The 23,044-nt window shown below is 45.0% G+C and overlaps 1 protein-coding gene across 2 annotated transcripts in view; it reads right to left on the reverse strand.

Moving 5' to 3' along the window:
• Positions 1–2,933: 2,933 nt before the first annotated feature.
• The window catches only part of LOC120051780 (protein Wnt-7b), a 55,484-nt gene continuing 35,373 nt past the window's right edge, over positions 2,934–23,044 (reverse strand). For both annotated transcript variants that reach the window (XM_038998670.1, XM_038998668.1), the window contains exons 3-4: positions 15,363–15,634; positions 2,934–3,413 (exon numbers count right to left, since the gene is read on the reverse strand). In XM_038998670.1, the coding sequence (XP_038854598.1) occupies positions 2,934–3,413; positions 15,363–15,634 (752 nt within the window). The remainder of the gene's footprint in view (positions 3,414–15,362; positions 15,635–23,044) is intronic.

The raw sequence follows: 23,044 nt of genomic DNA on the forward strand, positions 1-23,044 counted from the left end.
TTGATTTTCCCATGATGTCAAGCAAAGAGGCACTGAGTTTGAAGGTAGGACTTGAAATACATCCACAGGTACACCTCCAATTGACTCAAATTATGTAAATTAGCCAATCAGAAGCTTCTAAAGCCATGACATAATTTTCTGGAATTTTCCAAGCTGTTTAAAGACATAGTCAACTTAGTGTATGTAAACTTCTGACCCACTGGAATTGCGATACAATGAATTATAAGTGAAATAATCTGTTTGTAAACAATTGTTGGAAAAATTACTTGTGTCATGCACAAAGTAGATGTCCTAACCGACTTGCCAAAACTATAGTTTGTTAACAAGAAATGTGTGACGTGGTTGAAAAACGAGTTTTAATGACTCCAACCTAAGTGTATGTAAACTTCCGACTTCAACTGTATGGTCTTCTGCCAAAGAGGTTTGAAATAACTGATTCAGGATGAGTTTTTCATATTGTTTGTTTTGGTGTCGCTAAATGTGTATTAGTAATATTATGAGAAACTGTCTGAGAGATGGTTTGGATCATTTTCACGCTTTTGTCCCCTTGTTGCTGAGTTCATACTGTATCTAGAAATAGCAACAGGCCTGCGGTGGTATTAATCAAAATTAGAACGCATATTAATTTTATACACCTGCACCTCTAGTAGCTGAGGAACACTCAACTCCGTTCTCTTATATCGAGACGGATATAAGCGGATAAGAGAACAGAGTTGAGCGTTCCTCAGCTACAGCTCTAGATGACATTAAATAGTTAGCTTTAGTCAGCAGACTATCCAGTTAATTACACTAGTATTGCATTGGAGTAGCACTTACATTGATAGCATAGTTGAAAACTATTAAGGACTAGATTTACATCATTACCACCATAAAACAGCACCTTCACCTAAATTGAGTGAATATTATTCAATATGCACAACCTATGATGACAGATCTGTCTATCTTATGAAAACCAAGAAAATGAGCCAAGAAAGAAACTGGCCCATCTGACAGGTAAACCTTGGGTCATCATAATCTCAAATAAGCAGAAAGCAAATATTCTCTTATCAACATATGAAGGTTAAAGCTAGAATCGACTGTTGAAACTATACCAAAGTGGTCACCCGCCTCTGTTTTGGGAAAAAGTTGAGGGGTGGGCCTGGAGAAATGTAACCACTCTCAAATTCATAGACAGAGCTATGGATGCAATGACTGACCATCCCTGATATCAAAATTATAGTTTCAATCATGTTTTAAGGCTATACAGTGTTTGGTTACGTTGTTTACAAACATTGGAGTAAACAGGCTTATATTTGGGGTTCTGATAGGATGAGACAGTTGAACTAAGCTCATGCGGCATTTACAAGTTATATTCTTCAAAAATCAATGGGTATATACTATTAGTTTATAAGTCCAAAAATGGATGTTGCAACTAAGTATTCTAGCTTTAAGCATGACGAAAAGATGCTGAAAATAATGACTGTTTTTGATCAGTGGTGTATACTGATGGTTTATGTCAATGAAACTCTACATAGCCTGACACTTGGTATAGTATAACCACAACCAATGAATACAGATGAGAATGCCAACACAGCTTTGGATGCAGTGAATTACCGAAACTGTTGGCTAAAACCTAACATTTCCTCTCACGACCAGCAGACTTCACTCACTGACTATCAGTCTTGTTTTTCTTTGATTCTCAGTCTTGTTTTTCTTTGCAATAAATTTCAAAAAGCAGTCAAATGGGAGATTATTTCTTTTTAATTTTGGTCGTTTCTGAATAGAAACTAATATCAGTGTACCACTCTACAATACATCCAGCAATATCATGTTTAAATAATTGAGGAAGGATCTTTGCGGTTAAGAGATTAGTTCTCTTGCGACTGTCTATGCTAAATAACCCAGACAGGATGTAGGCCTAACGTCTGCTGCATAAATGACTGCAAACAAAAGCTATGCTACAGCAAAATATAACCAATGTGATTGATTGTGATGTGAAATACCCTGTATTGTTGATGTTTTATGTAGTCAACACACCAGTAGCAATGAAACCATTTTAGAAAAAGGGGGATTGATAGTGGGATGGGGCCATATTCTAAAAGACACGCATTATCTTCAGTCAGAGTTTTCTAAAAAGTAATTTTTACACTTAGTACAAAAAAATACATTTCTACCCGTTAGTGCTTTGTTTTAAGATACTATAACATAAATAAACAATTTATTTTCAGTGTTCAAACAGACAGTTCCAGTGTGACTGGAAAACTAACATACTCCACCGTATTCCAGTTGGCAGCAGAGGGCTTACTATAGAGACTTCTCCACTTTCAATGTGCCCCAAGGCACCACACTTACACAGCGTTCTTCATGTCTACACAGCTCCAAAAAGATACACCTCCAGTTTGGGGGCTCAAATATTCACCTCTGAGCTCTCCCTCTGTGGAAAAAGAAAGTAAAACTCAAAGTTCTCACTAAAAGACTTTTAGAGTCTCAGGACAGTCTCATCCCTTAACAGTTACTGTCCTTTTCTACCACATCTCCAGAGTCTGTCTTTCTGTTCCATGAAGAATCCATTCTGTGAAAAAAATAACAACAAATTCCAGAGTGCAATGCACAGTTCCCATCCAGGCACCATTTGCTTCCTGTAGTCCTAACTTTTACATCAGTACGTGATCACACATTATTCTGTCTCAGTCAGTCAAAGATTTTAGTATTATTACCTATTGATATTTAGCCCTCACTTTTCTTTTAAAAAGCTCATATAGATTCTGCTGTGCAAAACGATGCCATGAAGAGCTGATATTGAACATTCCATTCCTTTTTATTTTTAAATCTCTCACTATTCCAAGACATGTCCTTTTATCTTTTCTCTGGGGGTCTTCCTTGTCATCCAGCTAGTCCTGCCACGCCCCTCCCAATTATAGTACCGTACTGTAGGTCCGTTATGTCATGCCCCTTTATTTGCAGGTAAACACCTCCGTCCTCTCGCTGCATGTGTTGCACTTGACGAAGCAGCACCACTGGAACTTACAGTTGCACTGCCACACTTTGGTGTACTGGTGCGTGTTGTAGCCCCGGCCACAGCACATGAGGTCACAGCCGTCCGTGTGGGGCGAGGTGCGGTTACACAGCCTCCCCTGGGTGCCAACGCTCCCCGTGGCTGCGTCCTCCTCGCAGTAGTTGGGCGACCTCTCGATGTAGACGAGGTCGGTCTCCATGGGCTTGCGGTAGCCCTGGGTCTTCTTCACCTTGAGGAAGGTGGGCTGGCGTAGTCGGCTGGCCCGGACCACCTCCACGTGGACCGCCTGGTTGTACTTGTCTTTCAGGACATAGCCGATCTCTCGGAACTTGGGCAGGGTCGTCCAGCAGGTTTTGGTGGTGCAGGAGCCTGACACGCCATGACACTTACACTCCAACTTCATCCGCTCCTCCAGGACCTGCATGGACACACAGGGATAGGGGAGGTTACATGGTGTTAGATTACATTGCTGAACATTACATGGACAAACAGGGAGAGAGAGTCATACATGACATTGTTTTACTGGGGTAGGCCCAGTGTTGAAATACAGAGATGACCTGACTTGGGTGGAAAGAGAAACCAAAAGAAACCCAAAGGGTGAAGAGGTTGCTAGCTAGCTCTGCTGCTGAATGAATGATGGAAAAACAATCCACAGAAGGTCAGTGAGAAAAGATGGTCCTTGGATAATATATATTTTTTTCTATAATAAAAGAACATTAGACAAGACCAAGCTGTTCTCAAATGTTGGTGAACCACCACACTTTTCTAAAAACTCCCTACGAATTACCTCTTGAGCCAACAGCTGTACTTTGAAGGGATATTATTTTAGTGCGTTTGGCAATAACTACTGAACTCCTAAACCAAATGCAAGGTGAAAACGTGACAGGATGCTGTCCAACAATCCTCTATTGGGCTTGGTAACACTGATGATGTTTCTTTTTAAAAAGTACGAGAACATTTAATGATACTAATGAATCACACTGCTCCAAAGTCTTCCCTGACACTTTAAAAAGGACATACTCAGATAACAATCATGAACCAATTTTTAGTCTGAGAATACGGGAAAGCATAAAGTTTCAATGTCTCTAACAGTCTTTTAATATTCTTTAATTAAAAGTGTCAAAACATGGAGCGATACCACACTGTTGCATGGACCAAAAGACAACTGTTGTCTGTGATGTATTTGGAGCACTGTTAACTAATGTCTAAGTACAGTATACACCATAGCACTGTGGCAAAATGACACTATATAGACTACCGTTCAAAAGTTTGAGGTCACTTAGAAATATCCCTGTTTTTGAAAGAAAAGCAATTTTTTTGTCCATTAAAATAACATCAAATTGATCAGAAATACAGTGTAGACATTATTAATGTTGTAAATGACTTGTAACTGGAAACAGCATATTTTTTAATGGAATATCTACATAGGCGTACAGAGGCCCATTATCAGCAACCATCACTTCTGTGTTCCAATGGCAAGTTGTGTTAGCTAATCCAAGTTTATCATTTTAAAAGGCTAATTGATCATTAGAAAACATTTTTGCAATTATGTTAGCACAGCTGAAAACTGTTGTCCTGATTAAAGAAGCAATAAAACTAGCCTTCTTTAGACTAGTTGAGTATCTGGAGCATCAGCATTTGTGGGTTCGATTACAGGCTAAAAATGGCCAGAAACAAAGACCTTTCTTCTGAAAATCGGCAGTCTATTCTTGTTCTGAGAAATGAAGGCTATTCCATGCGAGAAATTGCATATATATATATATATATATATATATATATATATATATAAATATACAGAACCAGTCAAGAGTTTGGACACACCTACTCATTCAAGGGATTTTCTTTATTTTTTACTATTTTCTATATTGTAGAATGATAGTGAAGCCATCAAAACTATGAAATAACACATATGGAATCATGTAGTAACCAAAAAAATGTTACACAAATCAATATATATTTTATATTTGAGATTCTTCAAAGTAGCCACCCGTTGCCTTGATGAAAGCTTTGCACACTCTTGGCATTATCTCAACCAGCTTCATGAGGGAGTCACCTGGAATGCATTTCAATTAACAGGTGTGCCTTGTTAAAAGTTAATTTGTGGAATTTCTTTCCTTCTTAATGTGGTAGAGCCTATCAGTTCTGTTGTGACAAGGTAGGGATGGTATACAGAAGATAGACCTATTTGGTAAAAGACCAAGTCCATATTATGTCAAGAACAGCTAAAAATGAGCAAAGAGAAATGACAGTCCATCATTATTATAAGACCCGACACCAATAATAAGAAGGGACCTTCTTGGGCCAAGAAACACAAGCAATGGACATTAGACCGGTGGAAATCTATCCTTGGTTCAAATTTGGAAAATCTGTCCTTTGGTCCAAATTTGAGATTTTTGGTTCCAACCGCCATGTCTTTGTGAGACGCAGAGTAGGTGAACGGGTCTGCATGTGTGGTTCCCACCGTGAATCATGGAGGAGGAGGTGTGATGGTGTGGGGGTGCTTTGCTCGTGACACCGTCAGTGAGTTATTTAAAATTCAAGCCACACTTAACCAGCATGGCTACCACTGCATTCTGCAGCGATACGCCATCCCATCTGGTTTGCACTTAGTGGGACTATCATTTGTTTTTCAACAGGACAATGACACAAAACACACCTCCAGGCTATGTAAGGGCTATTTGACCAAGAAGGAGAGTGATGAAGTGCTGCATGGCCTCCACAATCACCCGACCTCAACCCAATTGAGATGGTTTGGGATGAGTTGGACCGCAGAGTGAAGGAAAAGCAGCCAACAAGTGCTCAGCTATGTGGGAACTCCTTCATGACTACTGGAAAAGCATTCCAGATGACTACCTCATGAGCTGGTTGAGAGAATGACAAGAGTGTGCAAAGCTGTCATCAAGGCAAAGGTTGGGTACTTTCAAGAATCTCAAATATAAAATATATTTAGATTTGTTTAAAACTTGTTGGGTGACTACAGGATTCAATATGTGTTATTTCATAGTTTTGATGTCTCCACTATGATTCTATAGTAAAAATAAAGAATGAGTAGGTGGGTCCAAACTTTTGACTGGTACTGTATATACAGTTGAAGTCAGAAGTTTACATACACTTAGGTTGGAGTCATTAAAACTCGTTTTTCAACCACCCGACAAATGTCTTGTTAACAAACTATAGTTTTGGCAAGTCAGTTAGGACATCTACTTTGTGCATGACACAAGTAATTTTTCCAACAATTGTTTACAGACAGATTATTTCACTCATTATTCACTGTATCAGAATTCCAGTGTGTCAGACGTTTACATACACTAAGTTGACTGTGACTTTAAACAGCTTGGAAAATTCCAGAAAATTATGTCATGGCTTTAGAAGCTTCTGATAGGCTAATTGACATCATTTGAGTCAATTGGAGGTGTACCTGTGGATGTATTTCAAGGCCTACCTTCAAACTCAGTAATTTGCTTGACATCCTTGGAAAATCAAAAGAAATCAGCCAAGTCCTCAAAAAAACGATTGTAGACCTCCACAAGTCTGGTTCATCCTTGGGAGGCCTACAAACCTGACTCAGTTACACCAGCTCTGTCAGGAGGAATGGGCCAAAATTCACCCAACTTATTGTGGGAAGCTTGTGGAAGGCTACCCGAAACGTTTGACCCAAGTTAAACAATTTAAAGGCAATGCTACCAAATACTAATTGAGTGTATGTAAACTTCTGACCCACTGGGACTGTGATGAAAGAAATAAAAGCTAAAATAAATCATTCTCTCTACTATTATTCTGACATTTCGCATTCTTAAAATAAAGTGGTGATCCAAACTGCCCTAAGACAGGCAATTTTTACTTGGATTAAATGTCAGGATGTAAACTTCCGACTTCAACTGTATATATATACTGTATATATATTTAAGCAACAAGGCCTGAGGGGGTATGGTATATTACCAATATACCACGGCTAAGGGCTGTTCTTACGCATCGCGGAGTGCCTGGATACAGCCATTAGCCGTGGTATATTGGCCATATACCACAAACCCTGAGGTGCCTTATTGCTATTATGAACTGGTTACTAAAGTAATTAGAGCTGTAAAAATAAATGTTTTGTCATACCCATGGTATACGGTCTCATATACCAAGGCTGTCAGCCAATCAGCATTCAGGGCTGGAACCACCCAGTTCATAAATATATATATAGTATTTCACTGTTAGTGTACAGCTGTTGTTTTTGAAACATGTCAAATAAAAATATATTGATTTATTTTTGTTGAAATTGCTGCCGATTTCATTGATTGAATAGACATTTGGATGGTATTGCTCTATGGATGGTATTTCTCTGATATAACGTCAACTTCACAGTTCACACCAATGCTTTGTTTTCTGTTCAGTGTTACATGCTGACCAGACCGGACACGTCGCGTGCGCGAGTGTCTCAAAATAAATTTAGAAATCCATGTTATTCAATTATTGCACCCACACTGCTCGCGCGCGCCAACGCGCGTCTGCGATACCAAGGGCTAAAATAGAACACCTTTCTATTTCTGACGCAGATCGCGCTGCAAGTCCTGCCTCTCCCATCTCCTCATTGGTTTATAGAAACACGTACCCACGTGCCATCTCCTCATTGGTTATACCAACGTGGGTGATTGAAAGACTAACTGTTTTGCCGGTTGTCGTGGTAATACTATGAAAGTGTAGATGCGATCACCATATAAGTTCAAAGATGAAAAAGCCTGGAAGGAGGAGAGCTGACTAGAAACGATTTGGTTGGCCGTTTTATGTGTGGATTAATTGTCGGAGTAGAGGACCTTGTGCATTTCAGGTAAAATAACAACTCAATGTTTATATCCCAGGACAAATTAGCTAGCAACAGCAAGCTAGCTAAATAGGACAAATTAGCTAGCAAGTGCAAGCTAACTAGCTAAATTGCCATACATGTTTAATGCTTTTTGACCTGTCCCCAAATTAATGTCATTGGTTCAGAGTTTGTTTTGATATTTTAACCTGCGTGTCGTGATCGCGTTTGGTATGGGGGGACAAAATAAATATATGCACGATAGCGCATGATGGCGCACGCGCGCAGCCGGTTTGGGTTCCGTGTTACATAAACATTAGGAACACCTTCCTAATATTGAGTTGCACCCCCTTTTGCCCTCAGAACAGCCTCAATTCGTCGGGGCATGGACTCTAAGCAAGGTGTCGAAAGTGTTCCACAGGGATGCTGGCCCATGTTGACCCCAATTCTTCCCACAGTTGTATCAAGTTGGCTGAATTTTCTTTGGGTGGTGGACCATTCTTGATAGACACGGGAAACTGTTGAGCGTGAAAAACCCAGCAGCATTGCAGTTCTTGACACACTGAAACCGGTGCGCCTGGCACCTATTACCATACCCCCTTCAAAGGCACTAAATATTTTGTCTTGCCCATTCACCCTCTGAATGGCACACATACACAATCCATGTCTCAATTGTCTCAAAGCTTAAAAATCCTTCTTTAACTTGTCTCCTCTCATTCATCTACACTGATCTATCTCAAAGGACATCAGTCTGTTAAATAGCCATCACTAGCTGGCTTCCACCCGGTTACGCAACCCTGCACCTTAGAGGCTGCTGCCCTATATACATAGACTTGGAATCATTGGCCACATTAATAATGGAACACTAGTCACTTCAATAATGTTTAAATAATGTTTACATACTGCTTTTCTCATCTCATATGTATATATTGTATTCTATTCTAGTGTATTTTAGTAAATACTACTCCGACATTGCTCGATCTAATATTTATATATTTCTTAATTCCATTCTTTTACTTTTAGATTTGTGTGTATTGTTGTGAACTGTTAGATACTACTGCACTGTTGGAGCTAGAAACACAAGCATTTCACTACAACCGCAATAACATCTGCTAAATATGTGTGGCCAATAACATTTTGATTTGATTTGATTGAAGTTAATTTAACAGGTGACATCAATAAGGGATCATAACTTTCCCCTGGTCAGTCTATTTCATGGAAAGATAAGGTGTTCCTAATGTTTTGTACACTCAGTGTAAATTCTTTAGAGAGAGACCAAGAAACATTCTGAGTGCAGAGGACATATTTATTTGAGTTCAACATTGTGTTTATTAATGAATAACAAAGAGTTTTCAGCAGACGGTTGGTGAATGCACTCTTTGTATGGAGGAGTCCCTGTAAGTGGAAACGGATGTTCACAATGACAGATGCGTGCCATTCCAAAGACAGATGTTTTGATTTGAAAGTATTTGAGTATATTGTGTTATAGAATAGAGAGTTGTGTTTGATCTGAATTCACACTGGTTGTTTGTTTTGTGCGTTGTGCCACAACCATTTACATCTGAGGGTCAAACATTCACAATCTGGCGTAGAGTGACTGTTCCCTATGAAGTAGACCAAACCAGGCATATCTGACATTCTAAGAGGGACACTGATGCCAGCTATATGTCAAAAACAGGGGAAAATGCACTTACTGGTAATATTCAACCATATAATTATCCCTACCTTCCTGAAGACTACATCAATAGCAAGGGAAAATAAATATAAATCTCATATAACCATACACCATTACGCTTGAGTTAAATGTGGATCATTCAGCTATTTAATGCGTTGCAGATACAACATACTTGTCACGTTCGTTGTATGGATGAGACCAAGGCGCAGCGTGGGATGAACACATCTTCTCATTTAATGAAACGAAGAACACTTAAACAAACTTACAAAACGAACGTGAAGCTATATATGAAAAGTGCAGACACAGGCAACTAACACATAGACAATCACCCACGAAATACCCAAAGGAATATGGCTGCCTAAATATGGTTCCCAATCAGAGACAACGATAAACAGCTGCCTCTAATTGAGAACCAATCTAGGCAACCATAGACATATAACTACCTAGACTAGTCAAAAACCCATAGACATACAAAAACCCCTAGACAAGACAAAAACTAAACAAACCACCCCATGTCACACCCTGACCTAACCAAAATAATAAAGAAAACAAAGAATACTAAGGTCAGGGCGTGACAATACTCGACAGATGATTATTAACTGTTTGCATCTGGATCAGCGTGTATGCTGGGATCATGGTTTGGTTAATTAACTAAAGAAACATGACGTTTGAATGAAAGAAGTATTAACTATTGGATGTCACAATAAAACAGATCATCCAAATCAACACTTCAAGGCCTCTTATCTTAAATCAAAACACTCTTACATGTTCAGATAGCAGACATATATCTTAGAAACGGAATCGTTTCAAAATGCACTGGTACCCATTCATTACCAAGCTCATCTCTGACATGTGGCAAACAGTGTAGCAGAGAACTCCTCTTAAATGCCTAATCCTAGGGCATCTGGGAAATATTGTGTGGTGTGCTCAGCAGTTTAGTGTCAGGACCAAGTCAATCCTTGTTCTACAACAGGCCTCTACTTACCTACTGTAAATCTCCATTCTGTCACTACAGTACATGCTGTATTCTGTGGAGAATAGAGTGGATGTCATTGAGTCATTGAGAAAAAACAGACTGTGGCGCTTGTATAGGACATGGGATACATATAGTAGTCCTAACATGACTCTTCCAACCTAACTGGGTGCTTCTACTTGTAAGAACCAAGTATGTATTCGTTATATAAGATGTTCAGTTTTGTTGGCAGGGCATTTTTCCAGAGCAGTTCTTTTCCTGGCATCACGACTTGCCAGCAGTAGTCATCGTTTCTGTCAGACACTTCCACAATGTACACAATGTACACAGAGTTATGGATGAATAAATGCTGCCTGATTCTTACATTGACACTGTATGTGTTTTGAAATCCCTCATTAGCAGATATTCGATTGAAAGCGTGGGGAGAAGGTACATAGAATACTTGATGGTCAACCGACAATCTCGTTACAGATGATGATTCAGAGCGAGGATTTCCCAAAATATATGGTGGTATAAACCACAATGAATGTCTGTGTGAAACCGAATTACTGAATGGTTGAAAACATTTACTTTACACTGTGTCCATCAAAACCTTGTCTGCTACCAATTAGTCAGATATGACCAGATTTGTCAAACTCACTGGATCCCAGTATACAGAGAGACTAAATCATTCCATGGGTTTGTCTGTATTTATTTGGGATTCACAGAACTGGAGCCTACAGTGTTTGTGTCGGTGTCACGATCGTCAACGGGACTGAGAGAGGACCAAGGCGCAGCGCGTGGAAAGTACATCTTCTTTTATTTTAAAGAAGGAAAAAACAAAACAACAAACAGAACAGACGACCGTGAAGCTATACAAACATCAGTGCTGACACAAAACACTTCGACATAGACAATTCCCCACAAACAGCTAAAGCCTATGGTTGCCTTAAATATGGCTCCCAATCAGAGACAACAATAACCAGCTGTCTCTAATTGAGACCCAATTCAGGCAACCATAGACTTTCCTAGATACCTACACTCAACCATAGACACAGCTAGACTACTATACTAAACATAAACCCAACTACTCTAATAAACCCCCTAAACCTTACAACCACCCTAGACACTACAAAAAACACATACATTCCCCATGTCACACCCTGACCTAACTAAAATAATTAAGAAAACAAAGAATACTAAGGCCAGGGCGTGACATAACCCCCCCCTTAAGGTGCGAACTCCGGGCGCACCAGCACATAGTCTAGGGGAGGGTCTGGGTGGGCGTCCGTCCACGGCGGCGGCTCCGGCACTGGTCGTGGTCCCCACCCCACCATAGTCACTACCCGCTTACGTAGCCTCCTCCAAATGGCCACCCTCCACATTAACCCCACTGGATTAAGGGGCAGCACCGGACTAAGGGGCAGCACCGGACTAAGGGGCAGCACCGGACTAAGGGGCAGCACCGGACTAAGGGGCAGCACCGGACTAAGGGGCAGCACCAGGATAAGGGACAGCACCAGGATAAGGGGCAGCTCCGGACTGAGGGACGGCAGCTCCGGACTGAGGGACGGCAGCTCCGGACTGAGGAACGGATCCTGGCTGGATGACGGCTCTGGCGGATCCTGGCTGGACGGCTCTGGCGGATCCTGGCTGTACGGCTCATGGCTGGCTGACGGATCTGGCTGCTCATGGCTGGCTGACGGATCTGGCTGCTCATGGCTGGCTGACGGATCTGGCTGCTCATGGCTGGCTGACGGATCTGGCTGCTCATGGCTGGCTGACGGATCTGGCTGCTCATGGCTGGCTGACGGATCTGGCTGCTCATGGCTGGCTGACGGATCTGGCTGCTCATGGCTGGCTGGCGGCTCTGGCAGATCCTGTCTGGTTGGCGGCTCTGGCAGATCCTGTCTGGTTGGCGGCTCTGGCAGATCCTGTCTGGTTGGCGGCTCTGGCAGATCCTGTCTGGTTGGCGGCTCTGGCAGATCCTGTCTGGTTGGCGGCTCTGGCAGATCCTGACTGACGAATGGCTCTAGCGGCTCCTGACTGACTAACGGCTCTGACGGCTCGGGACAGACGGGCGGCTCTAATGGCTCGGGGCAGACGGATGGCTCAGACGGCGCTGGGGAGACGGATGGCTCAGACGGCGCTGGGGAGACGGATGGCTCAGATGGCGCTGGGGAGACGGATGGCTCAGATGGCGCTGGGCAGACGGATGGCTCTGGCCGGATGAGGCGCACTGTAGGCCTGGTGCGTGGTGCCGGAACTGGAGGCACCGGGCTAAGGACACGCACCTTCAGGCTAGTGCGGGGAGAAGGAACAGGGCATACTGGACCCTGGGGACGCACATTAGCCCTAGTGCGTGGTGCCGGAACTGGTGGTACCGGGCTGGGGACACGCATCTCAGGGCTAGTGCGGGGAGCAGCAACAGGATGCACAGGACTCTGGAGACGCACAGGAGGCTTAGTGCGTGGTGCCGGAATTGGTGGTACCGGGCTGGAGACACGCACCATAGGACGAGTGCGTGGAGGAGGAACAGGGCTCTGGAGACACACTGGAAGCCTGGTGCGTGGTGTAGGCACTGGTGGAACTGGACTGGGGCGGGGAGGTGGCGCCGGAAATACCGGACCGTGCAGGCGTACTGGTTCCCTTGAGCACCGAGCCTGCCCAACCTTACCTGGTTGAATGCTCCCCGTCGCCCTACCCGTGCGGGGAGGTGGAATAACCCGCACCGGGCTATGTAGGCGAACCAGGGACACCATGCGTAAGGCTGGTGCCATGTATGCCGGCCCGAGGAGACGCACTGGAGACCAGACGCGTTGAGCCGGCTTCATGACACCTGGCTCAATGCCCAATCTAGCCCTACCAGTGCGGGGAGGTAGAATAACCCGCACCGGGCTATGAACACGTACAGCAGACACCGTGCGCTCTACTGCGTAACACGGTGTTCGCCCGTACTCCCGCTCTCCACGGTTAGCCTGGGAAGTGGGCGCAGGTCTCCTACCTGCCCTCGGCCCACTACCTCTAAGCCCCCCCCCAAGAAATTTTTGGGGCTGACTCACAGGCTTCCTACCGCGTCGTCGTGCTGCCTCCATTCGCCGGTATCCCTCCTCACACTGCGCCAGAGAATCCCAGGCTGGCTCCGGCACTCGCCCTGGGTCGATCGCCCACCTGTCGATCTCCTCCCACGTAGTGTAGTCCATATTACGCTCCCATTTCCATTCCTCCTTGCGCTGCTCCTGTTGCCGCTTTTCACGCTGCTTGATCCCGCATTGGTGGGGAATTCTGTCACGATCGTCAACGGGACTGAGAGAGGACCAAGGCGCAGCGCGTGGAAAGTACATCTTCTTTTATTTTAAAGAAGGAAAAAACAAAACAACAAACAGAACAGACGACCGTGAAGCTATACAAACATCAGTGCTGACACAAAACACTTCGACATAGACAATTCCCCACAAACAGCTAAAGCCTATGGTTGCCTTAAATATGGCTCCCAATCAGAGACAACAATAACCAGCTGTCTCTAATTGAGACCCAATTCAGGCAACCATAGACTTTCCTAGATACCTACACTCAACCATAGACACAGCTAGACTACTATACTAAACATAAACCCAACTACTCTAATAAACCCCCTAAACCTTACAACCACCCTAGACACTACAAAAAACACATACATTCCCCATGTCACACCCTGACCTAACTAAAATAATTAAGAAAACAAAGAATACTAAGGCCAGGGCGTGACAGTCGGAATGTTCTAGATGCAGAGCGATCTTTGTAGTGGTAGAGTAGTAGTCTCGGGCCAGCATCAATCAAACCACAAACACTGTGAAGAAAATCATTCCTGTGCTGTGAAAATGCATCCTTTCAAACAAAAAAATGTGTTTAGCTGAGTTTCCCCATTGTCTCGTTAATCAACAGATTGCACTTAAAAATGTACTGATCCCCCACAACGCCCTGTTTCCCCAGCGTGTGTTTGATTGAATCCCATCCTCTGTACCAAACCTCTGCCAGGCTTAACTCAGACTCAGACAGGTCATCTGACTACGATCCCCTCATATCAGTCTGCCTGCGTTAACTCCGGCATTGTCGCTGTGCTTTCAGCAACTGAATGGGCGCAGTGAAATGGCAGTGCTGTGTTTTTGGTACGGCTGAAAGACCAGCAATAATATCCTGTTCCTGACTTTACACTTCATAATTCCATGAAAGGGCTGGATGGAGGGCCATGGCAGAACTCCATCTGGCAGCCGGCTGCCGTCCGCGCTCCGCTTTCCCAGCAAACACACGATTAAACCCTGGACTTATTCATTAGATCCATTTGTCACCAGAACGTCAGAGAAGCCCAGGCAGGCATGCTCTCTCTTACTCTCTCTTGCTCTCTCACTCTTTCTCTCACTTTCTTGCTCTCGCTGTCTCTCTGTTATGATTCATGTTGTTCTTTGTTCTGGGATGACTAATAACAAACAAACATAACCCAGGACCACACCACCACCACCACCACCACCACCACCACCACCACAGGAGAAGTGTGCCAGATCTCCAAGAGAAAAACACCCCACGTTATAGTAGGAAAAAACCCTGTAATTGAGCTAAAGCAAAACAGGCTGCTGAGAGGCTAACTGTCAATCAGCACAACCCCCATTTAGGGGTTGCCGCCACCACTCTGTAGGTTCCATTCTTTATCTGGGCTGGGGTGTTTACACATGGATGCGCGTGCACACACACAAACCACAAATACACGAATGAACGAGTGTGCGCGCAAACACACACACACACACACACACACACACACACACACACACACACACACACACACACACACACACACACACACACACACACACACACACACACACACACACACACACACACACACACACACACACACACACACACAGACACACACCGATCTAAAAAGATAAAGATGTATTTCTTCTATGTGGTTGTTTACCTTTCTCCCTGCCTCATTGTTGTGGAGGTTCATCAGCCGGCGCGTGGTCTTCTTGATCTCGCGGGCATCCACGAACCTCCTGGAGAACTCAACGCCGTACTTGATGTCTGCCGAACAGCCTCCCCACTTCCAGCCCTCTTCCTGGTTATAGTAACCCTGCTTCTCCCGGTCACAGCCACACTGGCTCAGGTTTCCCTGGCTACACGCCGCCGTGATGGCATGGGCTACGCCGGCGGCCGTGATGGCGTACGTGAACGCAGCTTCCCGGCTACCTGAGAAGAGGTAGAGAGGTTAGGGACGTTAAATAATTGTAGAATTGCAGCGATGACAATAGAACGTCATAGAAGCTTGTTTACTATGACCTTGTTGCTTTATTTTGACTTGATGATCTCTAGATAAGGAAATCAGGCACAATCGTCCAGGCAAGACCTCCCCGGCGTCCCTCCCTCCTACCTCCGGTCCCTCCTGCACCTTGGTAAGAAGGTGGTCACAGCATCAGACCACAAGTCCTCAAGGACAGCCTCCAAGTGTGCAGTGCTGTGATTCCAGGCCGAGTGGGGAGAGGAGAGTACTGTAGCTAGGTGCTGTCCACAGTGCTGAATTCCTCTCCTCGAGCACCTTGTACTGTATGCCCACATTACTACAGCTGTGATTTGCAGGTCTGTCTGGCTGTCTGGTGCAGTTACTTCCCTTCTCCCTATCTCTCTCTGGGAGCCTGGTGTTCTCTCTCTCTACAGTACACTTGCAGTGGTTAGGACTTCAGCTTTACTGGTATAGGCCATGTATGCATGCACAAGTTCAGACAGAGGACAATCAACAGACAAAAGTGATGCCGGTATGACATAGTATTTGCTCCAATGAGAGGAACTGTTCAAGACTGTTAATACAAATGCTTTTTTCTACCATCCCTTTTCAAGTATGCATCCCCCAGACAGTGCTGTCCAATTGTCAGTAGGGAGTGCAGTTTTTAAAAGACTGCTGTGCTCCAAAAGGGGCCGTGGATGCTGTGCTGTCACAGTGAGTTACCCAGGTGTCCCCTGAGTAGTCCTTCATGTGGGAGAAAGGGTGTGGGCCTCAGAGAGAGAAAAATGGGCTCTGGGCCCCAGAGAGAATAGAGGGGCTCTGGGCCCCAGAGAGAGAGAGAGTAGATGAGCTCTGGGCCTCAGAGAGAGAAAGTAGAGGTGCTCTGGGCCTCAGGGAGAGAGAGAGTAGAGGGGCTCTGGGCCTCAGGGAGAGAGAGAGTAGAGGGGCTCTGGGCCTCAAAGAGAGAGGGTAGAGGGGCTCTGGGCTTCAGAGAGAGAAAGTAGAGGTGCTCTGGGCCTCAGAGAGGGTAGATCGCCTCTGGGCCTCAGAGAGAGAGGGTAGAGGTGCTCTGGGCCTCAGAGAGAGAGGGTAGAGGGGCTCTGGGCCTCAGAGAGAGGTTAGATCGGCTCTGGGCCTCAGAGAGAAAGGGTAGAGGGGCTCTGGGCCTCAGGGAGAGAGAAAGGGTAGAGGGGCTCTGGGCCTCAGGGAGCGAGAGAGGGTAGAGGGGCTCTGGGCCTCAGGGAGAAAGGGTAGATCGGCTCTGGGCCACAGAGAGAAAGGGTAGATGGTGGAAGGAGAACAAATGCTACTAGTGACAAACCAGTGGGTTTATTGGGCCTTAAAGGGGGATATATATATATTTTTTTACATGGATGTTTCTGTTTCTTTACGTAACATACTTTGCGTGTAACATCACTCTGTAGAATTCATGGTTGTGTTTTCTTCTTACTCAAATATGTGTTCCATATCATGTAAACAATATTAATCAAGTATTTCAGATATCCAGGAGATTTTATGATCATCAGACCGACATGTACTTTCTGCTGTCTGGTCCATAAGGCAGAGCAGGCCTACTGTACCAGGCTACCAGCATGAGGGAAGGGAAAATGATATTGACCACTGCATATTGCAATACAGCCAAATTACAGGAAAAAAAACATGACAAATGTAACGATCGTTGTTGGAAGGATGGTCGGACCAAGATGCAGCGTGGGGTAGGTTAATCATTTTTATTTATGATAACCGGCACAAAACAAGAAAGAGTAACAAACGTAACGTACAGATTTGTAGGGCTAAAAAGCAACAATACAAAATCAAGATCCCACACACAACCGGTGGAAAAAGGCTGCCTAAATATGATCCTCAATCAGAGACAACGATAGACAGTTGCCTCTGATTGGGAACCATACCAGGCCAACATAGAAATACAAAAACTAGAGTACCCAACCTAGTCACACCCTGACCTAACCAAAATAGAGAATAAAAAGGCTCTCTAAGGTCAGGGCAAGACAGTACCCACCCCCAAAGGTGCGGACTCCGGCCGCAAAACCTGACTCTATGGGCGAGGGTCCGGGTGGGCATCTAGCCTCGGTGGCGGCTCCGGTTTGGGACGTAGACCCCGCTCCGCTCGCGGATCCTTCCGCTTCCGTGGAACCGGACCGTGGATTGTTGCCGGAGGAACCGGACCGTAGATCGTTGCCGGAGGAACCGGACCGTAGATCGTCGCCGGGGACTCCGGCCCGTGGATCGTCGCCGGGGATTCCGGAACGTGAATCGTCGCCGGAGGAACCAGACCGTGGATCGTCGCCGGAGGCTCCGGGCCGTGGATCATCACCGGAGGCTCCGGGCCGTGGATCATCACTGGAGGCTCCGGGCCATGGATCATCACCGGAGGCTTCGGGCCATGGATCATCACTGGAGGCTTCGGGCCATGGATCATCACTGGAGGCTTCGGGCCATAGATCATCACTGGAGGCCTCGGGCCATGGATCATCACTAGAGGCTTCGGGCCATGGATCATCACTGGAGGCTTCGGGCCATGGATCATCACTAGAGGCTCCGGGCCATGGATCATCACTGGAGGCTCCGGGCCATTGATCATCACTGGAGGCTTCGGGCCCTGGATCATCACTGGAGGTCTAGAGCGTAGAGCTGGCACAACGCGTCCTGGACAAATGACCACCTTCGCATGGCAAGTGCGGGGAGCTGGCACAGGACGCACTGGGCTGTGAAGGCGCACTGGAGTCACAGTGCGTTGAGCCAGCACAGGATGTACTGGACCGTGGAGGCGCACTGGAGGTTTGGAGCGTAGAGCTGGCACAACGCGTCCTGGACAAATGACCACCTTCGCACGGCAAGTGCAGGGAGCTGGCACAGGACGAACTGGGCTGTGAAGGCGCACTGGGGACACAGTTCATAGAGCCGGCGCAGGATGTACTGGACCCTGGAGGTGTACTGGAGACCAGGAGCGCTGAGCCGGCACAACCCGTCCTGGACAGATACCCACTTTAGCACGACAAGTGCGAGGAGCTGGCACAGAACGCACCGAGCTGTGGAGGCGCACTGGAGACACGGTGCGTAGAACCGGAAAACATGGCACCTGAACGGTGACCAACTCCACACGGTGAGTACAGGGAGTTGGTTCTGGTTCCCACCTTGGCTCTGCCAACCACCCCGTGTGCACCCCCCCCCCCCCCCCCCCCCCCCCCAATTTTCTCGGGCTTCCGTCGTGGCTGCCAACACAGGTGTCGTCGTTGTTGCTTACTCGCTGCCTCCGTCTGCTCCCATGGAAGGCGATCCTTTCCGGCCAAGATTTCCTCCCGTGTCCAGGATGTCTGCTCCTCCTGGGCACGCTGCTTGGTCCGTGGGTGGTGGGATCTTCTGTCACGTTCGTTCAGAGATGGATTGGACCAAGGTGCAGCGTGGTAGGCGTACATCATACATTTATTAAATGAACACCAAAATCAAGAAAGAATAAATGACACGTAAAGTTTTGTAGCGCTAACACAGCAACTAACCAAAAACAAGAAAGAATAAACGACACGTAAAGTTTTGTAGCGATAACACAGCAACTAACCAAAAACAAGATCCCACAAACTAAAGGTGGAAAAAGCTGCCTAAGTATGATCCCCAATCAGAGACAACGATAGACAGCTGCCTCTGATTGGGAACCATACCCGGCCAACAAAGAAATAGAAAAACTAGAATGCCCACCCAAATCACACCCCGACCTAACCAAATAGAGAAATAAAAAGGCTCTCTAAGGTTAGGGCGTGACAACAAATCTCAAATGTGAAAAGTTATACGTTATTTGGCTAAGCAAATAAATATTTAGAAACTTGCTAGATGCAGAATCACTGCTTATTTTACCTTATTTTACAGCCCCAAACACCATGGTCACATCCAGTGGAGGCTGAGGGCTAAGGCTGCTAGTCTGTGCTGCTGGAGATAAGCCCGGCCATGACTGCTGCTAATGCCCTGCCTGACTGCCCACTGCCTGCTGTATGTACTGTATGGGGACTGACTCACAAACACCAGCCTTACTAGTTACCAACAGAGCTGTGCCCTGCCAGCTTGTGGTCACTCTCAGTCACCTTCATCTCACACACACACACAGACACACACACAAACACACAGAATCGCATACAGACACATGCACACACACACACACACACACACACACACACACACACACACACACACACACACACACACACACACACACACACACACACACACACACACACACACACACACACACACACACACACACACGGCGGGGCAGTGTAATGGTAAAAACAGAATGGAGTATGACGTTTCCAGGGTAAGAAGGGAGGTTCCCTGTGTCATAGATGCATGCCTGTTTCTGGGCCCATTCAGCCTGCACTAACACTTCTCATGTGGGAAATGGTATTGGTTGACACCCCCTGTTGGGTCTGGAACTATCAACTAACGCTAAAGGCGTCAACATGCTTCAGTTTGGCTGGTGCCAAGCCGAGCTCGGCTAGGAAAACCAAACGATTGTGCTCGCATACTCCCTTAAAGGACATTCACTTGAAAACATTTCCTTTCATTTTACCTTTATTTTAGCAGGGAGTCACCATTGAGACCAGTGTCTCTTTTTCAAGGATCCCTGCATATACAATATTCATAGAACTAAATAATCTAATACAATATAAAACAAGTCAAATACAGACAAGCATAAATACACAAAAGACAATCAACTAAAACAGACACATTGTTCATTATAACATTCCTCTTTCCACTCTCTAAACATCCCCAGGGACACTAAGGCATCTCTCTAAACTGTCCCCAGGGACACTAAGGCATCTCTCTAAACTGTCCCCAGGGACACTAAGGCATCTCTCTAAACTGTCCCCAGGGACACTAAGGCATCTCTCTAAACTGTCCCCAGGGACACTAAGGCATCTCTCTAAACTGTCCCCAGGGACACTAAGGCATCTCTCTAAACAGCCCCAGAGACACTAAGGCATCTCTCTAAACAGCCCCAGGAACACTAAGGCATCTCTCTAAACAGCCCCAGGGACACTAAGGCATCTCTCTAAACAGCCCCAGAGACACTAAGGCATCTCTCTAAACAGCCCCAGGGACACTAAGGCATCTCTCTAAACAGCCCCAGAGACACTAAGGCATCTCTCTAAACAGCCCCAGAGACACTAAGGCATCTCTCTAAACATCCCCAGGGACAGTAAGGCATCTCTCTAAACAGCCCCAGGGACACTAAGGCATCTCTCTAAACAGCCCCAGGGACACTAAGGCATCTCTCTAAACAGCCCCAGGGACACTAAGGCATCTCTCTAAACAGCCCCAGGAACACTAAGGCATCTCTCTAAACAGCCCCAGGGACACTAAGACCTCTATGTGTACTGCTTTTTGGACACCAAAGGAGTCTCCAGAGTTAACCAACCCTGTGAACGTACTTTTAAATCTTAATAGTGAAGTTAAGTAAGTCAGAAGCTTGTGGAGCAGGGCTTTGTGAACAAAAAGAGCGTAATGATGTGATCTACATGACTTCAAAGAGGTTCAGCCAACCTTTTGGTAAAGAATACAGTGATGTGTAATAAAACTGTCTCCTGTGATAAAACGATGACAAATGGCATCCAGGAGTTTAAGAGAAGAGGCAGCTGCACTTTAATAAATAGTATCACCATAAGCAAGAACTGATAGAAAGTTTGACTGCACAATCTACTTCCTGCTGACTAGAGAGAGAAAATATCTGTTTTTGTAAAAGGCCACTTTAAATCTTAGTTTCTTAACAAGCTCATTGGTATGTTTTTTAAACTATAAATCATTGTCAATCCAAATACCAAGGTATTTGAATGACAGACTAGTACAATTATAGAAACATCCAACGAGTGAAGACCTAATCCATCTGAGACAATCTTACGAGAACTTGAAAACAACATGTATTTAGTTTTTCCTGTATTAAGCACTAGTTTTAATCAGGGCTTTCTGCACTGCTGCAAAATTGGACTGTAGCCTTGTCACAGCCAGGTCAGCAGTTGGAGCAATTGCATACATTGTAGTATCATTGACCAAGCAAGTACTGTATATACATAGTGAAAAGACCAGGTCCTTGAATCAACCCCTGCCGAACACCTACATGCACTTCACGAAATTCGGACTTCACCCCATCAACCACGATGGCCTGAGTTCTGTCACTTAGATCAGTGGTTCCCAAACTTGACTACCAGTCTGAATTAATTGGTTGGGGCAGAGAGGAGGAAGTGCAACCCTTTAGAGATTAGACAGTTTTCCAGATTTTAGCTGAGTTTCCCTTGCAATCATAAAGAGTGGTTACATAATAATCACATTTAGCCTTTTTGGTCAGTCTTACACATTGACTCCTCAGTTGCCTAAAAGAAAAAAGCGGCTGTAGTACTGTTTGTCCATTTTGAGACGCCGTAGCCAGTATACACATCCTCAAAATAGTATAACTCAAGAAATCTGTCATTTATTTTGACGTTTTTGCCGAGGGGACCGTAGTCGCACAATTTTGCTTCTAACTAGGATGTTTGATGCAGTATTTTTATTTAACCTTTATTTAACTAGGCACGTCAGTTAAGAACAAATTCTTACTTACAATGACCTACCCGGACGACACTGGGCCAATTGTGCGCCGCCCAATGGGACTCCCAATCACGGCCGGATGTGATGCAGCCTGAATGACAACAGGCACTTCATTGAAGAATCTCTACTGTTGACCAATCACCAATGAGGTAGACTTCAGCTACTGACTTCGGCTTGCCTCATGAAAAAATGTTGTGCGCCCAAACAGCCCAAAAAAACTTGTTGTAGTCCAAATTGAACAAAAACGTCACAAAATGATAATACTTGCAAGATCTGTTCCAAACTGTTTTGGCTGTGAGGCATGTGGATGCCTTCAGAGGACTGAACCTAGACCTGAGAGAAAATGGTAGGAGAGCAGCACCCTCATTGTTAAATAAAGGTCAAATAAAGGTTCAATAAAACATTTATATCAAAATATTCTCCTGCAGTGATCCTAAGCGCAATGGAGAGCTATGTTAGTGATAATCTGCATTATCCACTAGACAATGATATCAACTGGGAACCTGCATTATCCATTAGACAATGATATCAACTGGGAATCTGCATTATACATTAGACAATGATATCAACTGGGAACCTGCATTATCCATTAGCCAATGATATCAACTGGGAACCTGCATTATCCATTAGCCAATGATATCAACTGGGAACCTGCATTATCCATTAGACAATGATATCAACTGGGAACCTGCATTATCCATTAGACAATGATATCAACTGGGAACCTGCATTATCCATTAGACAATGATATCAACTGGGAATCTGCATTATACATTAGACAATGATAT

The sequence above is a fragment of the Salvelinus namaycush genome, chromosome 8 (assembly GCF_016432855.1).
Source record: "Salvelinus namaycush isolate Seneca chromosome 8, SaNama_1.0, whole genome shotgun sequence".
Lineage (NCBI taxonomy): Eukaryota > Metazoa > Chordata > Actinopteri > Salmoniformes > Salmonidae > Salvelinus > Salvelinus namaycush.